The sequence below is a fragment of the Ovis canadensis genome, chromosome 16, assembly GCF_042477335.2.
Source record: "Ovis canadensis isolate MfBH-ARS-UI-01 breed Bighorn chromosome 16, ARS-UI_OviCan_v2, whole genome shotgun sequence".
NCBI classification, from domain to species: Eukaryota; Metazoa; Chordata; class Mammalia; order Artiodactyla; family Bovidae; genus Ovis; species Ovis canadensis.
Window position 1 is genome coordinate 50,503,859 of NC_091260.1, and position 24,693 is coordinate 50,528,551.

Consider the following 24,693-nt stretch of genomic DNA (forward strand, 5'->3'; position numbering starts at 1 on the left):
AAATTTCCCAAATATATTGCCAATAATAAAGTCTTTATCATAATTAAAAATTTAATGTTTTTAGAAAAACATTTTATATATTGTTCAAATGAGCCAAAGTAAATTTCTACTGCAGCATTATTAAGGGTTCTGAATATGACAATCGTAACTACTGAGAATCAACTTAGGAATTCAAAAACTATGCCAAAAATTCACTGTTAGAAACAGTATGTTCTTTCACACTTACAGAAGCCTAGGGTCCTAAACACAATCCAAGTAGACGGGTTAATGCTACATAAAAGGCAAAACCCAATTTTAGTGATCAATCTTTTACTACAGTAGTAACTAAGATGAAATAACTGTCTCTAATAATGACTACAATCATTAACTTATCAAATGAGCACTATATTTTAAACACTGCTGACTATGAGAACTATTAGATACTCTTTAAAGGCCTTGATCTCAAATAACAGATAGCACGTGATATTTCTTGAAAGCAGTAAGTGCAAATGATGGAAAATAATATACTATTTAGAAGGAAATAGGGGAACAAGAATAAAAAGTGATTTCTTTGAATATGAAACTAAAGTATTTTGAGATACACTGGAATTGCAAAAGGCCAAAATCAAACTGTTAAAGTGTGTAATTACTAACAATAAGCTGTCATCAATATAACGCGTGTTAGCTGATGATCATGCCTAGACTTAAAGATGGTGTGTGTGTTCATGGCAAGTCGCTTCAGTTGTGTCCAACTCTTTGCGACTCTGGACTGCAGCCCTTCAGGCTCCTCTGTCCATGGAATTCTCCAGCCAGCAATACTGGAGTGCGTTATCATTCGCTTCTCCAGGGGATCATTCTAAACCAGGGATCAAACCCATGTCTCTTGTGTCTCCTGCATTGGCAGGCAGGTTCTTTACCACTAGCACCACTTGGGAAGCCTAAAAATGGTACAATTTATTATTTTAATTTGGAGACATATTGTACATTAGGGTATACTTCAACCATAAAGATAATATTTTGGCATTTAATATACTGTCTGAAGTATATTTCAATAGAGATTTTTTTTTAATTTAAAGGTTTTACAAAGGTTATATTGGTTCACCACGGATCTCTTCTTGGCAAGGAAGAAACAAGGTGATGGTAAAAAGAAGGGGAAGATAACAGAAGTAGGAAATGAGAACAGAATGGATTCAGAGTCAATCTTGTAACAGGTATACAGCAAAATTAAGATAAAGAATAATTAAACAGATCTGACTGTAGGTCTCCTTTGGAGCTTAACAAAAACTAGGTAACTGGCAGGGTGGAAAGTTTAGGCAACATATGAAAATTACATAGCTCTTGAGCTAGGGGCTACTGGTGGGATCATAAAAGATGAATACACAATTTTAAACTGCACACAAACGACTTTTCTAAGATGTGAGCAACACAATCTATTTATTAAACAGATATTTAGTATGATCTTTTTATGTACTAGGTATTATGTTAGGTACTATTAACAGGAATATACACATATCCCCATAGAAATAAAATTAAACATAACATCACTTTACATTGTTCACATAAAAGACAAAAATACGTAACCTATACCAGGAGTCATAAACCTATACCCCTACCATTCAAAATTTATCAGCTCAAAGCATATTCAGAGAATTTAAAATTACCCTGAAGGATAAATATTTTAAATATGGATATCACATTAAAGTTTATACTCTTTCAAGAAAAGAAAATCTACCAAGAATTTTGGCCTGAGAAATCAACAACAAAATATCCCAGCAATACTCAGTTTTTACTCAGAAAACATAAATATGTCAGAATATGATTTTCTGTGACTCCAAATAAAATCCCAAGTAATGTATACTACAAAGGGTCAGTAATCCACAACTGGCATTCCTATGCATGTAATTTTAAAAATACACAATTATATACCTCTGCTATTGCTAACCTAACAGCAGAGATCTAAAATAAAACCAAAATTAGTCCATTACTGAAAAACAGATATTAAACCTATGGTATAAATAAAGCCAAAAGATATCCACGTAGCATCCTGAAATGAATGTAAAATTTGAATAAAGGGTCACTTTCAGTTGTATATGCACTGATATATGTGTGTGTATACACATACATGCACATGCATACACACAGACACCACACTCTTAGCAGGCAGACGTACCCAGATTAGTTACTAATATCAATGTATCAAGTATATGCATTTGCGTTAAAGGTATACTTAGGAAAAACACTGGATTAGTACTAAAAGTTTGTATTCACAGGCAATGAAATTACATGTGAAAAAACCAAGAGAAATAATACAGTTGTTACTAATTAGGAACTATATTAATTTCTTGATATTTAGTTTTAAGGATTCTTTGTTAGAACAGAGTTTAGAAAAGCAAGGCTGGCATAAATAAGCTGACAGAGGGGCAGGGAGAAAAAGATGGTCCAGATCAAGGGGACAAGAGGGTACCACTTTCCATCTTTCCATCTGACTCTTCTATAATTGTATAACTATACTCTTTATTTTATACATATAAGCCACTCTGAAACTCTCAGTGAAAATTAATAAAGACAATCTCTATCTAAAAGAAAACAATTTTGGTGCTAGCCACTACACTGCAACAACCTCTTTTGCATAAATAATTCTGAAAAGATGCATTCAAGTTAAATACTAAAAACTATTCATTAACTAAAGCTAAGACTTTAATTTTTATAGGTCTCACAGCCATAATTTAAAATCTGAAAGCTTCACTTAAACTAGTACAAATATTAGTGATTCAGAGGCAATCTTTTTTCATTTTTGAAAGACAAAACCAAATAACTGACAGTGAGACAGTAAACATATGAGAAGACAAGAATAAAAACAGATTAGTCTTAAGTTATTTCTTTAAATAAAGAGTTTAGTAATAATACTATGTTTTCAATTAACGTTTTTTGATAAAAAAAGACACAACAGCATTTTACAAAGATAATAAGCAATACACCTTCTATATCTCCTAATACATCACATGTAGTTATATAATACAACATTCTGTGATGATGCAAATGTCCTCTCTGTGTTAATAACATCAGCACTTGCCACATTTGGCTACTGAGGATGTAAATTTTTAAATTTTATGTAGTTTAAAGTAAATAGCCTAAAGAGGCTATTAACTATCATTGGACAGCACAACTCTATAGAGTTTCATGTATTTATCAATAAGTATAAATCTAGGTTCTTAATGACCTTCTTTCACAGGATGTGAACTTAAAAATCAAACAAAGAATCACTTCTGTTACCTTAAAAACTATATCCCAACCTATTTACATTGTACAGGCTAAATAAGTCTAACCACATAGCATTATCAAATTTTATATAAATATATAAAAGAGTATACAAAATTATATTTTCTGTACAAACTGCTACTGTATTTTCAGCACTTGACTTTTCTTTTCCTCCTGGAAACAATACTATTTACATAACTAGAGAATTTAACACAGAAACCATGCAAACCCCCCCGCCCCAAAAAACCTAGAGCAGAAAATAAAAACACATCCAAACAAATTAAAAACACCAGAAATGTTTAAAACTGATGATTTAACCCAATTTAAGACATAAACACCATTCCCTATTATTCTTCCATAGAAAAGACCAAAACTCTGTATTTAAAAAAATAAAACATTCATTAACTAATCATCTTCTCCATAAAAAGATGAAATAACCTTTTATACAACTTTTTAAACTATATACATTCAAACCATTAATTAATGAATAATTAATTCTTTAATAATTAATAACTGATGTTTGTTAGAAAACAATATTAAAAGACATTTAATATTCTTAAAAGAATTTGTAATGTAGACTTTTGTATACCATATAGCTTTACTGAGACTTTAGAAATTAAACTCAATCAATTTATTACCTCACTACAGAATGGATTATCTCTATAGTCAAAATAACTTTTTAAAAAGTTGTTAAATACACCTATGTTAATCATGCATTCTAATCATTCACTTGATTAGCAAGCAACTTTCACAAATGCTGAAATAATTAAACAGCCAAAGGAACTTTTCTCTGTGAACCAAAAGTAAAAATCACAACTATGGTGAGTAGTAGAGGTGGGAGAGAAAGAATTTTCAATGAGAACTTTTTGTCTGTGTTACCACAAACAATTCACTGCTGCTTTATATTGTTTTCTTTTCATGCAGTAGTGTTTCAATTTTTGTAAATTTCCATTTTTAAATCCATAGTAACCCTAGAACTTAAAAGAAAACTCACTAGAATACAGATGACATCGAGTAAGTATTCTTACCTTTATTTGACTTTGATGGTTTATTCTTGAGAGGTTTAAGGGAACTTCTTGATTTATCCTCTCTATCTTTAATAAATTTTTGAACATCATCCAAAGACAGTTTTTGCAGGACAACTACAGGTTTAGCTCCTTTATTTAGATCTTCAACTAATCCCATTTTTTCTACTTTGTCTTTCTGCTCTCCTTTCATTTCCATTTTCTTTGTCTCCTGAGTAATATTGCCATCTTTATCCCTCTTGATTTTTGGAATGACAAAATTTTTCAACGCACCAGACCTGCCCCCCAACAAATAACTTGGAAATTCTGCCTTATTATCAGGGTGCGTTTTATTACTGTCTACTTTACTCTTGTTACCCTCTGTCCTTCTGTCATCCTTACTATTTGGAGATTTAAAACCAGGTTTATCAGGTCTTGATTTATTAGAATCTCCTTGTTTAACACGAGGACTGTCAGGTCTTGACTTTTGCTCCCCAGAAGATGGTCTTTCCCTTGAGTCCCCTGATTCATGTCTGTGTTTTCTTTCTAGTTTATCAGGTTTTGAACCATCAGATTTAATGCCATGGTCATTTCTACTAGAGGATCTCAATGTTTCTGGTCGTCGAACCCTAGACTGATCCCCTCGATGTCGTTCAGATTCACTCCTGTCATCTGACTTTTGTTTACTGTCATGATCACGTCTTAGTGACTCAGAGATAGATCGCCCATCAGGTCTCTGCTTTAAGGCTTCAGCTCTTTCTGATTTTAACCGAGGTGAATCAGACTTAATGTCCTGTTTATGTTTAGACACTTCAGGTTTTTTCTCTGTTGATGGCTTTCCAGAATCCCTCCTATTTTCATGTCTATGTTTTGGTGTTTCAGGCCGACCTTCATTTTTTTGCTTTGGAGTTTCAGGTCGGCCCTCACCTTTCTGCTTTGGAGTTTCAGGCCGTCCATCACCCTTTTGTTTGGGGGTTTCAGGACGCCCATCACTCTTTTGTTTAGGAGTTTCAGGTCGGCTTTCACCCTTTTGCTTTGGGGTTTCGGGTCTTGATTTTGTTGTCTCTGATCTGCCATTATTTTGTTTGTTGTCATTTGGTTTTGTGTCAGGCAGTCTATTTTCATTTTGTTTAGGCTCGGCTGTGGTGCTCTCATTTTGTCTGGATTCAATCATTCTGTTCTCATTCTGTTTAGGTTCTTCTGTTGGTACCTCAAGTTTAGTTTCTAACTTAGTTTCACTAGATTTCGTCTCTACCAATCTGTTTTCATTTGGTTTAGACTCTGCCAATCTACTTTCATTCTGTTTCATTTCACTCTTTAAAAGCTCAGGATCAGACTTTTTTTTAGGAGTCTCAGGATGGTTTTCTGGTGTAGATTTAAGATTTCCAATAATATCTTCCTGAAGAACAGAAATAGGTGCATCATTACATTGTTTGATTTCTTCAGGCTTTTTTATGGAGTCTGAATCCTGAGTTATAGAGGCCTGAGAGTCCACTCTTCCTGCCTGATGAAGATCAATGCTAACCATTAATGCTGGCCTTGACCCATTTCCCGTAGAACCCGTCTCCTGAGAAGCTGGTCTATTACCTCCTGTAGCACCCCCAGCCTCCTGTGGGTAAGAATCTTGTTTTCTTTTTTTCAAAGGCTTATCTGAAATTCAAAGATAAATATTCAGTATCAGTAATAGACATATATTCTTATCTTATTAAAAACCATATGGACTTTGACTATTTTAAAGTCACATTTTAAAAATATGTGGTGAATCAAATGTCAATATGCATATATAAAATAGTAGGCATGATGGCATAATACTTTTAAACCAAGGTTTGAGGAAATATTCACATCTGCTGTACCTCAAGAAATTTTTGTGACTAGAGTAAAAAGATAATTTAAACTGCTAATCTAATAAAAACTACAAAGAACCCCCAAATGCCAACATACAAAACAAGGTGCTTTTGCCACATGTAAGGAAAGTATGAAAAAGAATAAAACCCAAAAGAAAACAGAAATCATGTTACTGAAAAAAAAAAAAGTATATGAGGAGAGTAAGACAGGAAAAAAAGAACATAATAGTTATTAAGCTTTGATCCAGGATTCAAATTCTTCAAGGTGTCAACAGCACAAATGTAATTTAAAAGCTAATGCACAGTTCATAAAATATATAACACGATAGAGCCTTGAAACTTTGCCTTAATGATACTTGCTGAATTGTCTGGCTATTTTAACAGTTATTTAAAAAAATTTTTAGGACCATCTTTATAGTCCCTTACAGTATTCATTAATATGATAAAGTATTATTTAAGAAAAAGAGGATCAAACTGAAAAGTCAAAGTGATCACTAAAAACAACCCCTTAAATATGACGGAACCAAGTTCTGGGGAGAAAAAAAACACGTTTGTAATAGTAATGATGCTTTTATACATCAAAATTCCATCATTTTGTTTTCAAAATATGAAGCAGCAGCCCCCTACAGTTTATAATCTAATCAAATATTACTAAAATTTATTTTAGACATTTACCAGTAATTTTTTTAAGGAACTAATCATTCTGCTTTTTCAGTTATTCAGAAGTCAAATCTATCACTACATTTTCTCCATCTGCAAAGTAACTACATGATGATGATAATAAATTATGTTATCATTAAACTGTTTTCCCTAGTTAAAACTAACCTGGCAAAAACGTGTATGAAGCTTTTTGTATCAGTATTTAAGGAAAAAAGCACTCAGAATACTAATTTATAGAATTTTGCATCTGACTGTTCTGCCACACAAAACAACTTTTTTATCTTGCCAAAGGGCACACCAAATAATTACCTTAAAAACAGGATGCTTTATAACCTTATACTTATCCCTTAAACTTTTATAAGCATTTAGAAAAAAATCCATGCATCTAGAAATTTAAATGAGCATAATCCAAGATTTTTATATTTTTCAATGAAATATGCTTTATGAAAGCCATTAAAATGATAACCTAAGAATCTAAGAATTATTGACATAGATCTCAAACATCTGGAGACCTCTCTTAAGGGATGTGTGGCTCATCCTTTTACTAATATGAACAATCTGTCTTTTAGAAAAACATTAAAATATCATTAAGGCTAAATTTTAAAAGACTACAAAATACTTAAGCATTTGCACGTGAGTGATGTGTTAAGTTTGGGGAAGAACTGATAATTTTTTCTACAATGCATAAAATATTGCTAAATACAGAGTTTTAATTTTTGAACTAATGAAGGGTACTTCACCTCTTCTGTAAAACCCAGAATAATTCCATTACTACTGCAAAGATTCTTGGATATGTTAAAAGCACGCAGACTCTGATTCACTCAATCTGATTCAGCTCCACCAAAAACTTATTCCTGTAAAGTGGCTCTGAATCCACATAGGTCACTTTTGTCTATTCACTTTCGTTATTGGTCTTCACTACATGACCTTCACCTAATGACTGAAAGCCATCTCTATTAAGAATCATGTTAATATTTGCAACACCTGTAAGCTTTCTAAAGAACTGGAATTAGTAAGTTATGGTATTAAACTTTAGGTATTCCTGAAGAAAATGCACGTGAAAACATATCTTAATTTTGAGACCAACAACATTTGTCATCTTGATGCTGATATTTTGAAAATAAGATCTGACCCTTACAGAAATGATAAACTCAATTATGCTTATAAGAAACAAACTATATCACCTGTCTAAGTCTACTACAAGTGATAACTGAAAACACTTAAAGCAAAACAAGCGGAGCAACTGTACACAGAGTAGCTAATTATAAAAAAATGAAAACATCCCATCCCTAAACCAAAGTACAGGCTAAGTGACTAATTGTCCTATTCCTGTCCCAAATCCCAGTCTCTTATTTCAAATGGCAATGGGTAATAATTTACTTCTAATAAGGGTTACAGTGCAAGAATATTTTAACATCATAAAAAACATTAGTGAAGCTAGGCCATTCCTTAAACTTGCTAACATGGAAAGTGGACCTTCGGAAAAGATGAAACAGGCAAAGATGAACAAAGAAACCCCCTCTTTAACAACAGAAAGCAGGTATTTTCAGCACATTGAGATATTAATGTCTATGACAGCTCATCCCAGAAGCAAAGAAAAATAGCCCTTTAAAATTAATTTATGTAATTAAAGATGTTAAAAGGTTGAGCAAAAGATTGAGAAGAAGGTCCTGTAGGAACATTATAAAATATTAGGTTGCACAGAATTAACCTGTCGGTGTATGTAAAACTGTCCAAGGAAGAGAGAACAGGCCAGAGGGACATGAACACACAGCAGCCAGAAAAGCATCTTCTGTGTGGACAGCAGTGCACTAGGCTATACCACAGCCTATGGGAGATATTCCTAAGGGTACTCTGTCCCTTTTCTTTAATTCCACAACTATCAAAACAATCGTGTTTGCTGAACTTTCTAATCTTATTCATAAGGTAAAGGTTTCTGACTTCTGGTCAACTGAGGGGAATGCTTCATTCATTCATTTATAACAAATATGATGGGAAACAAGCTTATAACCTAGAGCAGAGCTCTGAGCAAAACCATGTAGACCAGCCAAGCAGGCTTCTTTGTTCTTACTACCAGCAATAAAAGTTATAAAGAAGTACTCAGTGCCAAGCCTCAGAATACAGTAAATACCAATTTTACAATATAGTCCTAAGATGTAGCAGTAACTAGTGATAAATTCATTCAATACTTCTTTGAAGTATTTCATCTCTCAAGGGACTACCACTTTAGAAAACTTTAATTTATGACCTCAACTACAAACTTAGAGCAATACACCAAACCTTTAATCTTCTCAAAATTTCAATATAACTATTAATATATAAAACACTATCTCATTACACAATTCAGAAATTGAATACAAAATGACAAGATCTAAATCAAAGGTGTCAGCTAGTACCTAAATTCCAACCTTTTTCAAATAAAGTCATGGGGACATGGCTCTAAGAAGGCTAGGACAGCATTAATATAAGGTCAGCCAAATCAGCATAACCAATTTGAGAAAAATCATCTAAATCAAACTGAAAATCAGACAGTTCATCTTTTCCCTTAAATCCTTACAGAACCAGCTGCCTCTGTAAGTTAGCTTACATTGTTTCAAAATTGTAAGTCAACTGTGGCCACTCAGCTTTTCAAATATCTTTGTTTTAGTCACGCCATCACAGATGACTGAGAAGATGGATAATAAAAATTTAAATATACATAACAAGTTTTAGGAAGAACAGTATTCTGTTTGTTTTCTTTTATTTTCCCAAAGAAAAGTTAGCAGTCTAAAATGCTTGCTAACATGCAGCCAGTATTTTACTATCCTTATTTCCATTCAGTTTTTAAAAGTAAAAACTATGGTTTCAACAAATATGATATAGTAAAAGTTCAAAAAAGTAAGGGAAAAAGCTCACCATTTTCTCCACTTTCATTCCAACAATTAAGTCATTAAAAAAGAATCATACTCTTTTTAAAAGAATGCAATTATTAAAAACACAAATTAAAATGTCATGCAAAAGTTCTCAAGGCAACTAATACTTCTTGGCAAAGAAATTACAGTAGTACATGCTTTTTTTACAAAACTGTCACAGGATTCAGGAAATGGAATAAGGTAATATTATCAAGAGTAGCTGAATAATATTGCTCTCTTCACTTGATATGCATTTATTTTTATGAGAGGCTGGAGGAAAAGATACATTTTGGAACCTATAAAATTGTTTCCTGAACCCCAAACTGCTAAGCAAAGAGAAAAAGGGCAAGTGACACTTTATTTCATCTTTAATGTCTATGATCTGCTAGTTAAAAAAAAAAGTTTCCTAGCCAATAAAATGAAGACTTCTAGCAATTTTTTAATCTGCATCTATCTACATGTGATTTCTACACTTAGCAAAGATGGTAATGTAACAATTACCAAGTACAGTTTATTCTTCCAGTAACATTAAAAACAAATGTCATGATAGGCAGGAAACATAATATGATCTTTGCATGTTTCTCAACATAGATACAGAATGATCTATAAGTGATCCTGTCACATGATGAGCAAGATCATATATAAAAACAACTTCAAGTCAACATCAGAAGTTTTGTTTAATAATGACCAAAGAGAAACTTGAAGAACTATAACTAAATCTAGAATATAACTATAAAATTAAATCAAAGTATTCTTTGGTTTGGATGGTCAAATATGTATATGTACCTACTGTAGAGACAAAATTTATAAATAACTAACTTTACTGATTTATTAGTCTCTCTAAAAATTTTCAAGAGATTTTAAACATAATGTTCACCAAACCAAACAACTAAGAACTTCACAGGATTTACTTTCATTATAATTTTTTATAAAGCACAAAAAGAAAGTCCATAAACTCACAGAACAGGTGTCTTGCAAATTCATCCTAATAAACCAGTCAGACAAAAGGGAACACCTAACTATAATCACCAACAAAAGATCCTTGATTCTTATTGCTATTTAATACTAACTTAAAATTCTTTCTTAATTTTTTTACATAAAAAAATTCACATTGAGATGACAAAATTAGAAACCAAGGGAAAAATCTAACTGCATAACAAACATACACACACTTTTTCCTTAAAACCACTGATGCAAAATAATCTATAGTGGTTAACCTTGTTTAGGTAGAAAAAAGGTAAAGATGCAAAATTATGTTAACATAATTTGTGGAAACAATCTTCATTTTGGAAGATGAGCACAGATAAAATCATTTGATATATAATAGGTGATAGACCTATTTGGTTTTATAGAATTACCAAATCTCAGATAGTTCTTTCAAATAAAAAATGGAATTAAGAATTTAACTTCTGAAGGATGAGCATTAGTAACAAAACCACAATTGAGGAGAAACATTAGAAATCATAAAATATAATAAGAAAAAAGAGTTAATATTAAAAACGTGTTAGGACATTATATAATTATATATTCACCAAGGGTATGAAGTGATAGTAATGAGATTATTTTACCTTTATCTTGAACTTCTTTTGAAAAACGCTCCCTTTCAATAGCTGATTCTCTCTCTATTCGCTCAATTTCAGCCAATGCATCCAATTCCACTTCATCATATATAGGTCCCTGTTGTGATACCTGTTGCTGATTCAGTACCACAGAAGTCTGGGGCTGTTTTGTAGCAACTGAAGTGTTCTGTTGTAAAACAGGCACTTGATTTGCTGGAAGGAATGCTGTTTGTTCTTGCTGCGACAAACACTGAGCAGCATTTAGTGGGCGGTTTACATCCTGTGGAGTAATGGGTGTTTTTGAAGTCTGTCCTGGGTACTGCACATTAAAAGGAATATCATTTTCTGAAACATTGCTATTTTCCATACCAGAAAGCATATCCTCTTGCTGGTCCATGTCTGAAGACCTTACACGAGTAAGTCTTAACGTAAGTTTAGTAGAGTCCTTGGATGGAGAGCTAATGATATCATACATTGCAGCCTTCTCATTCTGGTCTTTTTCATCTTTGCCTAATTTCATTTTCTTTTGCTTCTTTTGTTTTCTTTCTGGAGAATCTAACAAGATGTCTGGTGGAACATCTCGAGGTGATGAACAAGGTAGAGACTGAGACTGCAGGATTAAAGATGGTCTTGATCCTAGAAAAACAATTCAACAGGAAGGAACAGTTGTGCTAGTTTTATATTTTCAGACATATGATACATTAAATAAGCAACAATATAGTACTGCTAGAAAAAATGTAAACTATTTCATCCGGCTACTTATTTACAGACTATGAAAGCCTAACGATATATCCCCCATGGTCTTTCAGCTTGCTGCTAGATGACTCAGGTTTGAATTAAAGAATGGGTTTTCATCTTCCAGATCAGTACTATGTTTATTTTTTCACCTAAAAGTATAAGTACTTAGCTTGAAAACATCAAAAGAGTTCACTTTCTAAAGATGCAACACAAATGTTTTAAGAATGATAATCTCTATACTCTCAATTATTATCTAGAGAAAATGACATATCTAAAGCAAGAATAAGTTTGTCAAATTACAAAAAGGTTACAAATTAATCCTAGAGACTACACTCATAGGAATACTTAATGGTATAAGAAAAAGGAAGTGGGAAAAATTACAGGGATTAGTCTTCACTTACTTAACAAATTGGTGGTAAAGTATTAACTTATACCTTTATGTGGTCATCTCTTTTTCCCGCACTTAACACCATTTACATACTCTCTTCAGCTTGCTAATCCTCCTTTTATTAGAAAAATATGCAGGTTGAGCAAATTTCAATGCTCAATAAAACATGTTCAGCCCAGAGTCCATTAAATTAAACACTATATAAGGAAGTGCTAAAAATAAGCTAAACAAATGGGAAAATTTTTTGTTAACAAGTTTTAATGGTGAAAAATTGTATTGACATGCTTTAGAAACAAATGTAGAACTGTATCTGAATAGTATATACAATACTTGTCAATTAGACTACTTGTAAAAATTTTAAAAGACCATGAGAAATAATAAAAATCAGTCAAGGTAAAAGTGCTTTATAGAATGAACTTAAACCTAGGCTTGTCTTAAACTGTTTCAGTGTTTTTACTACAAATGTTAGTTTGAAGTTACATCAAAGATAAGACTGATTTCAGATGGAGCTTTTATGGAGACATTAAAAAGAAATGAAACTAACACTCTGGGCCCACTTATTTTGTCTCAGAGCTTGTACAAAGTTGCACATCAATTCATTTAAATGATTTACAACAATCTTGATGAGTATTATAACTATTTTGCAGAAACTAACATGACATTTATAGAGATTAAGAAATTTTTCCAATATTAAATAGCTAGCAAACCAAAAATTTAAACCCAGATCTGTCTAATGTGTGAATTATAATACATCATATTGTCTTTTCACTTAAAATTTATCTGTCAAATTATATATATGTTAGAACAAACTTTAAATTCGAACAATGAATCTAAAAATCAAACTAGGCTTACTGAAGATGCATTCAACATTCAAAACTAGTTGGAAAACCGCATGAGCAGAAATAGAAGCTTCTGAGGAGGAAAGTTAGTGAGCTTAGTTGTTCTAGCTTTCTTCTCTTTCTATCTAAAGTTATCTATCCATCTAACCATCTATTTATTAATCTATCCATCCTCAAGAGTTATAGGGAAAATGGTCTCATTATCCAGAATAACCAGCTATTCCACTGCTACTCTCCTCCCTGGCAGTCTAAATATTTCTCACTCTGAAAATACCTGTAAGACTTGTACCTAACTTTGACACTTAACCTACAAACGGAGTTGGCAGTTGTTCTCTTTTTCACAAACTGGGTTATTTTAATCCCTGAAAATTCATAGAATTAAAGAATTAGAATGGCTCAAAATTCTAATTATTGAATTAGAATTATTGAATTAGAATGGCTCATAAAAGTTCAGCTTTCACCTCATGAAGAATATCCCAAATCAAAGACCTGGAACATAAACTATGAAAAAGAAATTTTTACAGTGAGGCAGCCCAGTACATGTTTTAGACGGCCACAATTAGAAATTCTCATGAATAGTTAAAATTTATTATCAGCTATACTGCAATTAATTAAAAGCGAATTCTCTAAAGTGGATATGATATTCTCCTCCAACAAAATTGGATGATTAAGTTTTTCTTTTTAAGTCTGGACTTTAGTTTTAAGTGTTTTTTTTAAACTACGACTTATTTATTTTTGACCATATTGGCTCTTTCTTGTTGCACAGGCTTTTCTGAGGTTGTGACAAGCAGGGGCTACTCTTCGGTGGTGGTGTACAGGCTTCTCATTGTGGTGGCAACTTTTGTTGCAGAGCATGGCCTCTAGGACGCACAGGCCTCAGTTACACCTTGCAGACTCCATAAAGTGTGGGCTCAGTAGGTGTGGTGCTTGGGCTTAGTTGTCCCACTGTATGTGGGATCTTCCAGATGTGGGATCAAACACTGCCAATGCAGTGTCTCCTGCACTGGCAGGCAGATTCTTCCAAGACTGAGCCACTGAGGAAGCCCAGTTTTAAGTATTTTTTAAAATAGCTCAAACCTGGATTTAAATTCAGAATGTTGTGATTTTACTATGCACAAAAGACTACACAAAGTACTTTGGGAATTAGAAGCTACAGAAAACGAAATTCATGTTCATAAACAAGTTATTAGAAAAAATATAAACATCTTAGAGACACTAGGGGAGAGTCCACAGAAGATCAGCCATTTAACTTAGAACTTGAAGGATTAACATGATTTTAGTAAGCAGAAATAAAGTAGATGTGTGAGATCAAATGAAGTAATTCACATAGAACAGGCCAGATTTTGATAAATGACTATCTAAGAAGTGAGAGAAGATTACGACAATTCAGGATTGAAATATCATTAAGCCCAACAAAAATGGCAGAAAGAACATCAAGAAAAATTTTGAACATGAATTTAAAATATCAGCTAGATGTGAAGAGGTTTTGTCTGGAATGAAAAATTACAATTTGGGAGACAGAACTGGAACCAAAGACACTGATTTTGGCGTCCTGTTCACAAAAATAACCAATGCTACTATCAAAACTGAGTAAAACAGTCAAGGAAAAAAGTAAAATAGAAGATAAAAATATAATGATAGAAATCTTGAGAAACGAGAGAACAAAGAGCTAATGAAGGGAAAAGTGACAATGAAAAAACAAGGAAAGCAGGTGGATTCACTACAAAATAAGTTTTGGAGGCCAAGGAGAGAAAGATCAATAATTTCAAATATTTAAGAAATATTAAAAGGATTATGGTTTGAAAAGACCATTGGGTAATCAGTAAGAATGATACTATATATATCTGAAAAAGTAAGTACAGGTTCCTTTTTTTCCTACAATAAATGAAAAGTCATAAAGAATAATTTTTTGGTACCTGCATTAAGAAGTTTGAATTCTTTACTCAATTTGAAATATGAAAATTTAAGGAAATTTTAGTTACAATGATACCTTTTGGAGTCCCATCACTTCCAGCAGGGGAACATACTGGCTGTGGAGACCTCAAGGGAAAAGACGCAGCATTCCTCATTGTTGAAGAATCTCCATCCTAGGAATAGAGTGTAACAGTTATACCTTGAATGATGGAAGAGGCTTTATAGAAATCTTAAAGAGAACCAATAAAAGACATAGATTACTGACAGGTAAAGTGTTGGTATTCAAAAGCATAATTCTTCTGCACTTTCCTGTTTCCTTTGTGGTATATCTTAGAAGAATTGAAACTGTATCCAAAACAATCAACAGCCTAAGCATGGCAATGAATAAGAAAACTGGTATTACTGGTATGCTCCATTTTTGTTTACTATTTTATACAAAAGGAGCTCTGAATATCCTACTAGGTCATAAACGTAAATGTCTTGAAGGCAGAGTCCAATGTCATCTTTGTTCAACTTAAATACATGTAACGTGATAATACCACCAACAAATAACAAGACAAATTTCTAGTATGTGGATTATTTCAATAACATTAAAGTAACATTAAATTTCAGGGAAAAATGGTTTTTACAAGTCTTAGAGGGAAAAAGAGCTAAGTACTAATATATAAAGGCTCATAAGAGGACATCTTTGTGTGAACAAATACTTTAAGATGAAGTATGATTTCATTTAAGGACCTAAACCTCTAGACCACAGGTTGGCAAACTTTTTCTATAAAGAGACAGATAATGCACAAGTTTTCTGGGTCATACACAGTTTGTCACATAAAGTTACTTGTTGCTGTTGTTCTCTTAACTATGAAAATCATTCTTAGTTTGTGGATCAGACTACTGGTGAGTTTAGCAACTCTTCTCTAGATTAAGCTTTAAGAGTGCAGCTAAATTCTCAGACATAGTATAATCCTCAAAAAAAGACAGATTTCCTTTTTATTATAGAATTGAAATACTGGGTTATGCGACAAATATTAGAACTATTTCATTACCTTAATGATAACTAATATGATTACATACGTCATTACTTAGCCTGTGCACCATGTGTAGGTAGTCATCACTTGAGCCATGTCTAGGATTATCAGCATGATGATTAGCAGAATTGCCAGACAACGAACCAGAAACTTTATTATCATGTAGGTTTCTCAAACCACCTGCAACAATGGGACTTGATACCGATGCTGAAATTAATAAGAATTTTAAAAGATTTATAAAAATAAACTGGTAAAATTGTTAGAGGATAGTAACAATAATTGTTCACAAGTAATACTTTTTCTTCATAAATTACAAAGACTAATATAAGCTGGCTGACTATACACAGCTTAATCAAATCTTAACACCGTGCCACAAGTCATTCAGATTGATTTCTGAAAAGAAATAAGATATTAGATATGGTTGAAGCTCTCCATATACCTGCATATGCCTCCCCTTTATTTTCTTCCTCTTATTCACTAAAAGCAAGTGCTACTATTGAACTTAGAGTTTACTCTACCTATGAATATCTTTATAGTTTTGCTATAAATGAATATATTCCTAAATAACACATTACTGCTTAGCACATTATATAAATGGTATATGTATATATTCTTCTATAACTTTTCAATTTCAATATTGTGTTGAAATTATCTATTTTTATAGATGTAGTTTTAATTTATTTTAAATAAATAATGACATATAGTCTGCTGCATAATGTATACATTTTATCCAGACTTATGTTAGTAGTTTAGATTTCTTGAATATTTTTGTCATCATAAACAATGCTGTAATGTATTATGTATTCTTATAATGACTTATAAATGTGTCTAGGAGTGAAACTGCTAAATATTCCTGTTTTTAACCCTTGCTAAATATTAACAAATAGTTTTCCAAATTATTTATGACCACTTTACTAGTAACAGACAAGTATTCTTGCTGCTCTATATTCTTGCCAACGATTTTCATCAATATGAAGATGAGAAATGTCTCTGATGGTTACTTTGTGTTTCTTTCCTTAAATAGTAGTGAAGCCAAGCATCTTTTCATGTGTATTACACATTCAGATTCCCTACTTAACACAGAATCATAAAAATTACTCTCCGAAATTTTCTTTCAAAAGTTTCACAGTTTTGTTTTTTCATACTTAGGTCTTTAGTTCTAGTAAAATTAGAATATCCTTTCCATGAATGCTTGGTAGAACTTGAGATGGAACTGTCTGAACATGCTTTATAAACTCCCGCAGTTATAAAAGAGACAGATTTTGAAGAACTGAGGGAGATTTTAAACAAAAATAGATATTGTCAAACTGCTCTCTAAAACGGTTCTACCAATTTATATCCCTATGAAGACTGTATGAAGTTTGAATTTCCCTGCATACTAAAACATGTTCACTAATCTGATAGTTATAATAAAATTTTATTTCAATTTAATTTTGATTAACATCTCTCTAATTGTGAACCAGGCTGACCATATTAAACCTGCATCCAATTTGTTTTTCTTTTTCAGTAAATTATTTACTTCTTTAGTCAATTTACCTGTTTTTACTTGTTCTCTTCTCCTACATAGAAATTTATGATCAATTTGTTTTTTCCCCCATTTCTAGAATACAGTCCTACTTAGAAAGGCCTTCTTGACCCTTGGTGAGTAAATGAAAGTCGCTCAGTTGTGTCTGACTCTTTGTGACCCCATGGACTATACAGTCTGTGGAATTCTCCAGGCCAGAATACTGGAGTGAGTAGCTGTTCCCTTCTCCAGGGGATCTTCCCAACCCAGGGATTGAACCTAGGTCTCCTGCATTGCAGGCGGATTCTTCACCAGTTGAGCTACCAGGGAAGCCCATTTCTTGACCTAACTTTACCCAAAATTCACCCTCATGTTTTCTTCTTATAGTTCCATGAGTCAAAATACAAACAAACCTGTAAACCGTTTATCTACCTAGAACATTCTTCCTCTAGATGATCTAAGAATCAACTAAAATTTCAAAATGCCTAGCCAACCTATCCAACATGATTTACTTAACAATCCACTATTACATACTGATGCAAGATACCATCTTAGAATGACAGAACTGGAAAGAGAATCACTACTGGATGGTAAACCCTTTAGGATAAAGATTAATAGGAAACAGAGTTATGTGATCTCAAAGTATAATCTGACAAATTACTTACTAATTGCAAAGGAAAAATTATGTTCATTATAAAAGAAGTGGTTACCACCTAAACATTATTAATAGCAAAGCCACTTGTGATTATAAGTCTTCTGATGTGATGCAATATGAAGTGCATATTACTTTAGTATCCTTTCCAAAAATATAAAACTAGAAATTAATAGAGCCTTTAATGATAAATTCCAGTTGGTAGGAAACATAAGGAGTATATGAGCAAATCAAACAACACAAAAGGAAATAGTGAAGTCTAGAATATGTGATACTCCACAACAAGGTAGCACAGAATTTCTTAAAAAAAAAAAAAACAAACCAGAAATTACTGTCATGGAGAGACACTATGGGACCAAATAGATTTTTAAAAGAGTCAAAAGATGTAAAAACCAAGCACAATGTGTGAGAAACTAGATTAGATTATATATGGGGGAAAAAGGTTATAAAAGATGTATCTGGGGCATCTGGTGAAAACAATATAGACTGGATATCAAATGACACTACAGAAATGTTCTCAGTATTTTTGGGGGCAAATTATTACACTTGGTGTTTACAAAGGAGAACTTTGCCTTCTTAGCAAATGTATTTAAGGACAGAGAGGTAGGATGCTATCGGTAAAATGGTCCACTGTGCTATTCTCTAGTTTTCCACGTGAAAACTTTTCAAGTTTTTAAGAATTTTAAATGTTATCTTTCACAAATTCTAAGTTCCCACAGACATCTGCCTTATTTCTGGAATCTTTTTTTGTCCATTTACCTATCTGCTTCTTACCACATTAAATGTTTTCTTTATGACAATTTTGTATCTATTTGAGGCTAATCTCTGAATATTATTTTTAGTTTCTCAAGTATCTGAACATTTCCAAGAAATGACTAATTACTGAATAGGCCCTCAAACTATGTATATATTTTTCGATTTTGTGATTTCAACTTATTCTTTTGAAAAAGCTGGGTTTATCTCCTTATAAAGTGACAACAGTATTTACAGTAAGAACTCATTTTTTTTCCCTACACATATATATGTAGATATTTCTGTAGGAAGCAAATGTGTTCTGTTAACGTTTCTCCTCCTTTTAATCACATTTAAAATGATCCTCATAACTTTGGCGTATGTGTGTGTGTTAGCTGCTCAGTCGTGTTCGACTCTTTGCTACCCCATGGACTATAGTCTGTCAGGCTCCTCTGCCCATGGGATTCTCCAGGCAAGAATACTGGAGTGGGTTGCCTTTCCTTCTCCAGGTAACTTTGGCATCCCAGAGTAAAATAGTAATATTTCACAAATATCAAGAGCCAGTCTACATGCATACTTCTGTCTGCATTCACACTAAATCCTATAATTTTGGAGGTGTCTATTTCAAAGGTGTGATTGATTGCCTGCAAGTTTTTCCCTGAGTTACTATATGAAATAAACTCAATCTAGTATTTCATTATCTAGTTTGGAAAACCAGAATCTGGATGTTTCAATAGATGACCCCAAGTTAAAACTTTATAAGATACTGACTCCATGCATAATAAAAAACTAAGAATACAAACAGGAACTAAAGACTGATTGTGACTGATAAAAATTTGCTGTTAATTATGAGGGACAAAAACATAGGTATATGTGTTATATTTTGTATTTTTCAAAATTTCTCCAAAAAAGTAAAAACAAATATATGTGAACATTAATACATTATTTGATAGCCATGGCATATATCCCAAGGTAGTATGATCTTAAAAAAGACATATTATCAACAACTAACTTCAAATAAGAACTAGTAATCTAATCCCAGAAAATTCTGCATCCAAGATTATTAATTTTCCTCTATTAGTACTGTAGTACTGTATATACTTGATACTAAATTTTTCACACTACATATACTTTACTAATTAATACATAATTCTTTGACTTAGTGCTACTAAAAGAAGCCTAATTAAATAAAGCAGTTCCTAATTTTATAACTAGATATACTCAGTTGTTAATATAAGGTAATCCAAAGACTGAAATTATACTTATCTTTTTACCTCCAAAATGATGAATGTCCAAGCAATAAATGTAATATGTTTTTAATTACGTAAGCCATAAAGAAACATTTACTGATGAATAAGTATACAGTTTAGCATTTGTGTTTGAAAACTTATGAAAAGAAAAAAGTAAAGAAAAAAATGGATTTGCTGGAACTATAGGCATTCCTGTGGATAAGCACCAGCTTTCTTACCTTGCTGCATCTGTGGATGTGTTGTATAACTTGAAGGATGGGAATATGGCATGTATCCTGCAGGGCTTTGTGGGGCATATGGACTAGGCACTGGGCTATTTTGTTGTGGCATAAATCTGTTCCCAGAGCTTGTCTGTGGTGGCACAAACCGGCTAAAATCCAAAATCCAAATAAACAATATCAGGAAATGAAATGTGATATTCCTTGTTATTTCAATAAAATTAAATCTATGTACACAAAAAATTCTGAAAGATAATGTACAAAAATCATTCACAATTCATAACCTAAGAGTTATACTAAAGCAGTTTTCAAATAGAGTAATTCATTTATTTTACATGCTCCCTAAATTCTACTCCAAGAATTTTCTTATTTATCTCAAACATGCTCTATTTTAACACATTCTTTGTTTGCATTAAATTAAGTTACCATTTATTTCAAACAGTATATTAAAGCATTTCCACATTTAACATTTTAAGGCAAATATTCATGTGCTATGTAAGGATAAGCATCTAAACTTTTTAACTTTAGGTAAATTAGCTTTAGGAATTAACTTTAGGAATTTCACCATTAACCTAAATGCATGTACGTACTGTATTTTTTTTTACTGTATATTTTTTAAACACATTCACTACAGAAAATAGCTCTTCATAAAATGATATATACATTACCTGGAGGGGCTATGTGAGATAGTGGTTTGTTGATAATTGGAAGATGCAGGACTACTGTGCATGGAATTCTGAGAAAGTTTATACTGAGACATCATCATTCCTACATAATACACAAAAACAGTAAGTGTGTTATTTTCTTCTAATGGTAAAGCATTCTTTAAGTGATTTAAATCAACTATTCTCTCACAAACACTCAGAAGTTCTTTCTGTTCTTTTCTTTTTGACCAACATGTTCATTTTGAAGACCAAAATACAGAAACTATAAATTTTAAACACAACCAATTTTACCAAAACATCCTTTTAGCATGTCAACTAATCCAGGGACAGAGATAGAGAGCTATGTTTTTAAATATTACTTGCTTATTTACTGTCCTACATTCAGCTTTAGAACTGAAAAGAACTTTCAGAAGCCACTTCATCTAATCCAGGGATTCCCCAACCTCCAAAATGTGAACCAGTACCTCCTGTCAGATCAGTGACAGCATTAAAGTGCACAATAAATAGAAGGTGCTTGAATCCTCCTAAAACCATCTCCCATCCCTGTCCATGGAGTAACAGTCTTTCAGGAAATAGGTCCCTGCTGTCAAAATAGCTGGGGACCTCTAACCTAATCCCTTAATAAATACTACACACTTCTGTCTACAATAGGCTTTTGGATGGTATTTCCTATTATGCACAATATTTTATTACATTCATCTCCCCTCCTTCAGTTCAGTTCAGTCGCTCAGTCGTGTCCGACTCTTTGTGACCTCATGAATCGCAGCACGCCAGGCCTCCCTGTCCATCACCAACTCCCGGAGTTCACTCAGACTGACGTGCATCGAGTCAGTGATGCGGAACTTAATTTTAACAACTCTATGTATTTTGTTGTGATTTGGACCTAACTTTTAAGAAGTACTTTTCTTAAAGGTCTAAGGTTTGAGGTATTGAAATTACCATCTCAGAGTCTTTTAATGAACAAAAGAATGTTCCTACTCTTTCTTTCACAATAATTCTTGCCATAAAATAGGGATTAAATGAACATTTGTTTAATGAATGAAAGTGTAAGAACAGCTTTCAGAGTCTCACATTTCCTTTCACACTGTTCTTTCAACTGTTACATTCTGTTATATAGGAGATGCAGAAAAATTCAGCTATTTAGACACTCTAAAATCAAAGATAAAAATCTATAATTAATGCTCACCTTTTTTACGATACATATAGCTACTCTTTTTGGGAACTTCAAGCATCACATTATTTCCCCAAAGTTCATTTTCTGCTGCTGATATGAAAAGTGCCTTTTACCAGAAACATCTAAACAAAAGTTACATGTTTATTTGCCAGGAGCTACAAAAAGGATTCTAGCTCAACGACAACAGCTGAATGACATGAGGGCACAAAATCACCTCAAAGTCTAACACTAATAGTATGTTTTCTTTTATAGGTAGTCTAAATTTCAGTTTATGAATTTTCTCTTCCAACCTAAATTCAGTACTAAGTCATATATCCCATGGCTTAATAATTTAATTACTATAACTACTGTTCCTGATTTTGATTTTTTTGAGAGAAGGGGACAAAACTCGAGAGTTAAAAAGTATTTTCCCCTGAATTAACTATCATTAATATGACAAGCTGGAATTACTAGTTTAGAGGCATTGGCTTTATAAATAAAAAGGTCAAATGAAATCCTAATAGTTCTTTCTGATTCTCTCAAAGATCCAAAGAACTGTGCTGTTAAGTTGCTAAGTCATGTCTGACTCTTTGTCACCCCATGGACTGCAGCATGCCAGTCTTCCCTGTCCTTCACTATCTCCCGGAGTTTACGCAAAGTCATGTCCATTGAGTTGGTGAACCTTTTTTTTTTTTTCTGAGCAGTAGGTCCCAACAGTGGGCTTAAAGTATTCAATAAACCATGTTATAAACAAATATGCTTATTATCCTGGTTTCTTGATCCATTTATAGAGCACAGGCAGAGTTGATTTAGCATAACTCTTAAGGGCCCTAGAATTTTCAGAATGGTCAACGAGCACTAGTTTCAACCTAAATTCACCACCTGTATTAGCTCCTTTGAAGCTTTGAAGCCAGGCATTGACTTTTTCTCTCTAGCTATGAAAGTGCTAGATGGCATCTTTTTCCAATAGAAAACTGTTTCTTCTATACTGAAAATCTTTTGTTTAGCATAGCCACCTTCATTAAGTATTTTAGTTAGATCTGGATAACTTGTTGCAGTTTCTACATCAGTACTCCCAGCTTCACCTTGCACTGTAAAGTTAATGGAGATAGCTTCTTTCTTGAAACCTCATAAACCAATCTCTGCTAGCTTCAAACTTTTCTTCTGCAGCTTCCTCAACTCTCTTAGCCTTGAGAACCAGAGTTAGGGCCTTGCTCTTGATTAGCCTTTGGCTTAAGCGAGTATTCTAACTAGTTTGATCTTCCACCCCGACCACTAAAACTTTCTCCATATCAGCAATGAAGGCTTTTTCACTTTCTTAACATTCAAGTGTTTATTGGGGTAGCACTTCCCATTTCCTTTAAGAATTTTTCCTTTGTTTTTGATAACTTGGCTGTAAGGAAAAAGAGGCCTAGCTTTTCTTGGCTTTTGACATGTCTTCCTCACTAAGCTTAAGCATTTCTGGCTTTTGATTATAGTAAAAGATATGTGGCTCTTCTTTTCACCTGAACACTTAAGAGGTCACTGTGGAGTTATTAATGGACTCATTTCAATATGTTCTGTCTCAGAAAACAGCAAGGCTCAAGGAAAGTGGAACTGCCAGTTCGGCCAGAACATACATTTATCTGTTAGTTCACTGACTTACATGGGTGTGGTTCCTGGTGCCCTCAAATATAATAGTGACTTCAAACATCACCATAACAAACACAGTGATAATGTTTTAAATATTGTAACAATTAGCAGAATGTGACAGAGACACAAAATAAGCAAATGCTTTTTGAAAAATGGTACTGACAGATTTGCTCAATGCACTGCTGCCATAAACATTCAATTTGTTAAACAGGCACCATCTGAGAAGTGCAGAAAAGCACAGTGCAATAAAACAAGATATGCCTAAACAGGCACCATCTGAGAAGTGCAGAAAAGCACAGTGCAATAAAACAAGATATGCCTATAGTCTTTCTTCCAATCAATGATGTCTCCATATTTTCTTTCATTCCAGCATTCTTCCAGAGTATGTTTAATTCTAGCTTTCCTTTCACCATTTCTATCTGTGACCTACTACTGCCATCCAAGACTGATGAAGATACAGTCTTGTCCTGCATACCTGACTTCAATTTCCTAAAAGGAAATTTCCCTAGATTCACTTTGGGAAATGGATAGCAACTATGCAATTGCTTTAAAAACACAATTCACACATAAGGATACACCATCAACATAGTAATACTACTTAAAAACAAAACTAAGAAATGGAATGATGAGCTTCATGGAGGTACTGTCAGCAAATGTGGCAATATTCTTGAATACAAATAATCAATTAAATAAACTGGATCTTCCTGGGTTGTCTAACTACTCCCTTCTGGCTGTTTTAATCTTGAGAGGGAAGCAAGCATTTGAGCTTCCTAGATTCAGTAAGCTTCAGA

General features: G+C 33.0%; 1 protein-coding gene across 4 annotated transcripts in view; it reads right to left on the bottom strand.

The window, feature by feature from the left end:
- NIPBL (NIPBL cohesin loading factor) overlaps positions 1 to 24,693 on the bottom strand; it is a 198,226-nt gene that overhangs the window by 83,449 nt on the left and 90,084 nt on the right. For 3 of the 4 annotated variants that reach the window (XM_069555860.1, XM_069555862.1, XM_069555861.1), the window contains 6 exons: positions 21,121 to 21,220; positions 20,453 to 20,604; positions 16,143 to 16,303; positions 15,151 to 15,247; positions 11,205 to 11,831; positions 4,266 to 5,891 (listed from right to left, as the gene is read on the bottom strand). In XM_069555860.1, coding sequence (XP_069411961.1) covers positions 4,266 to 5,891; positions 11,205 to 11,831; positions 15,151 to 15,247; positions 16,143 to 16,303; positions 20,453 to 20,604; positions 21,121 to 21,220 — 2,763 coding nt within the window. The remainder of the gene's footprint in view (positions 1 to 4,265; positions 5,892 to 11,204; positions 11,832 to 15,150; positions 15,248 to 16,142; positions 16,304 to 20,452; positions 20,605 to 21,120; positions 21,221 to 24,693) is intronic. The other variant, XM_069555864.1, reaches the window with a different exon arrangement.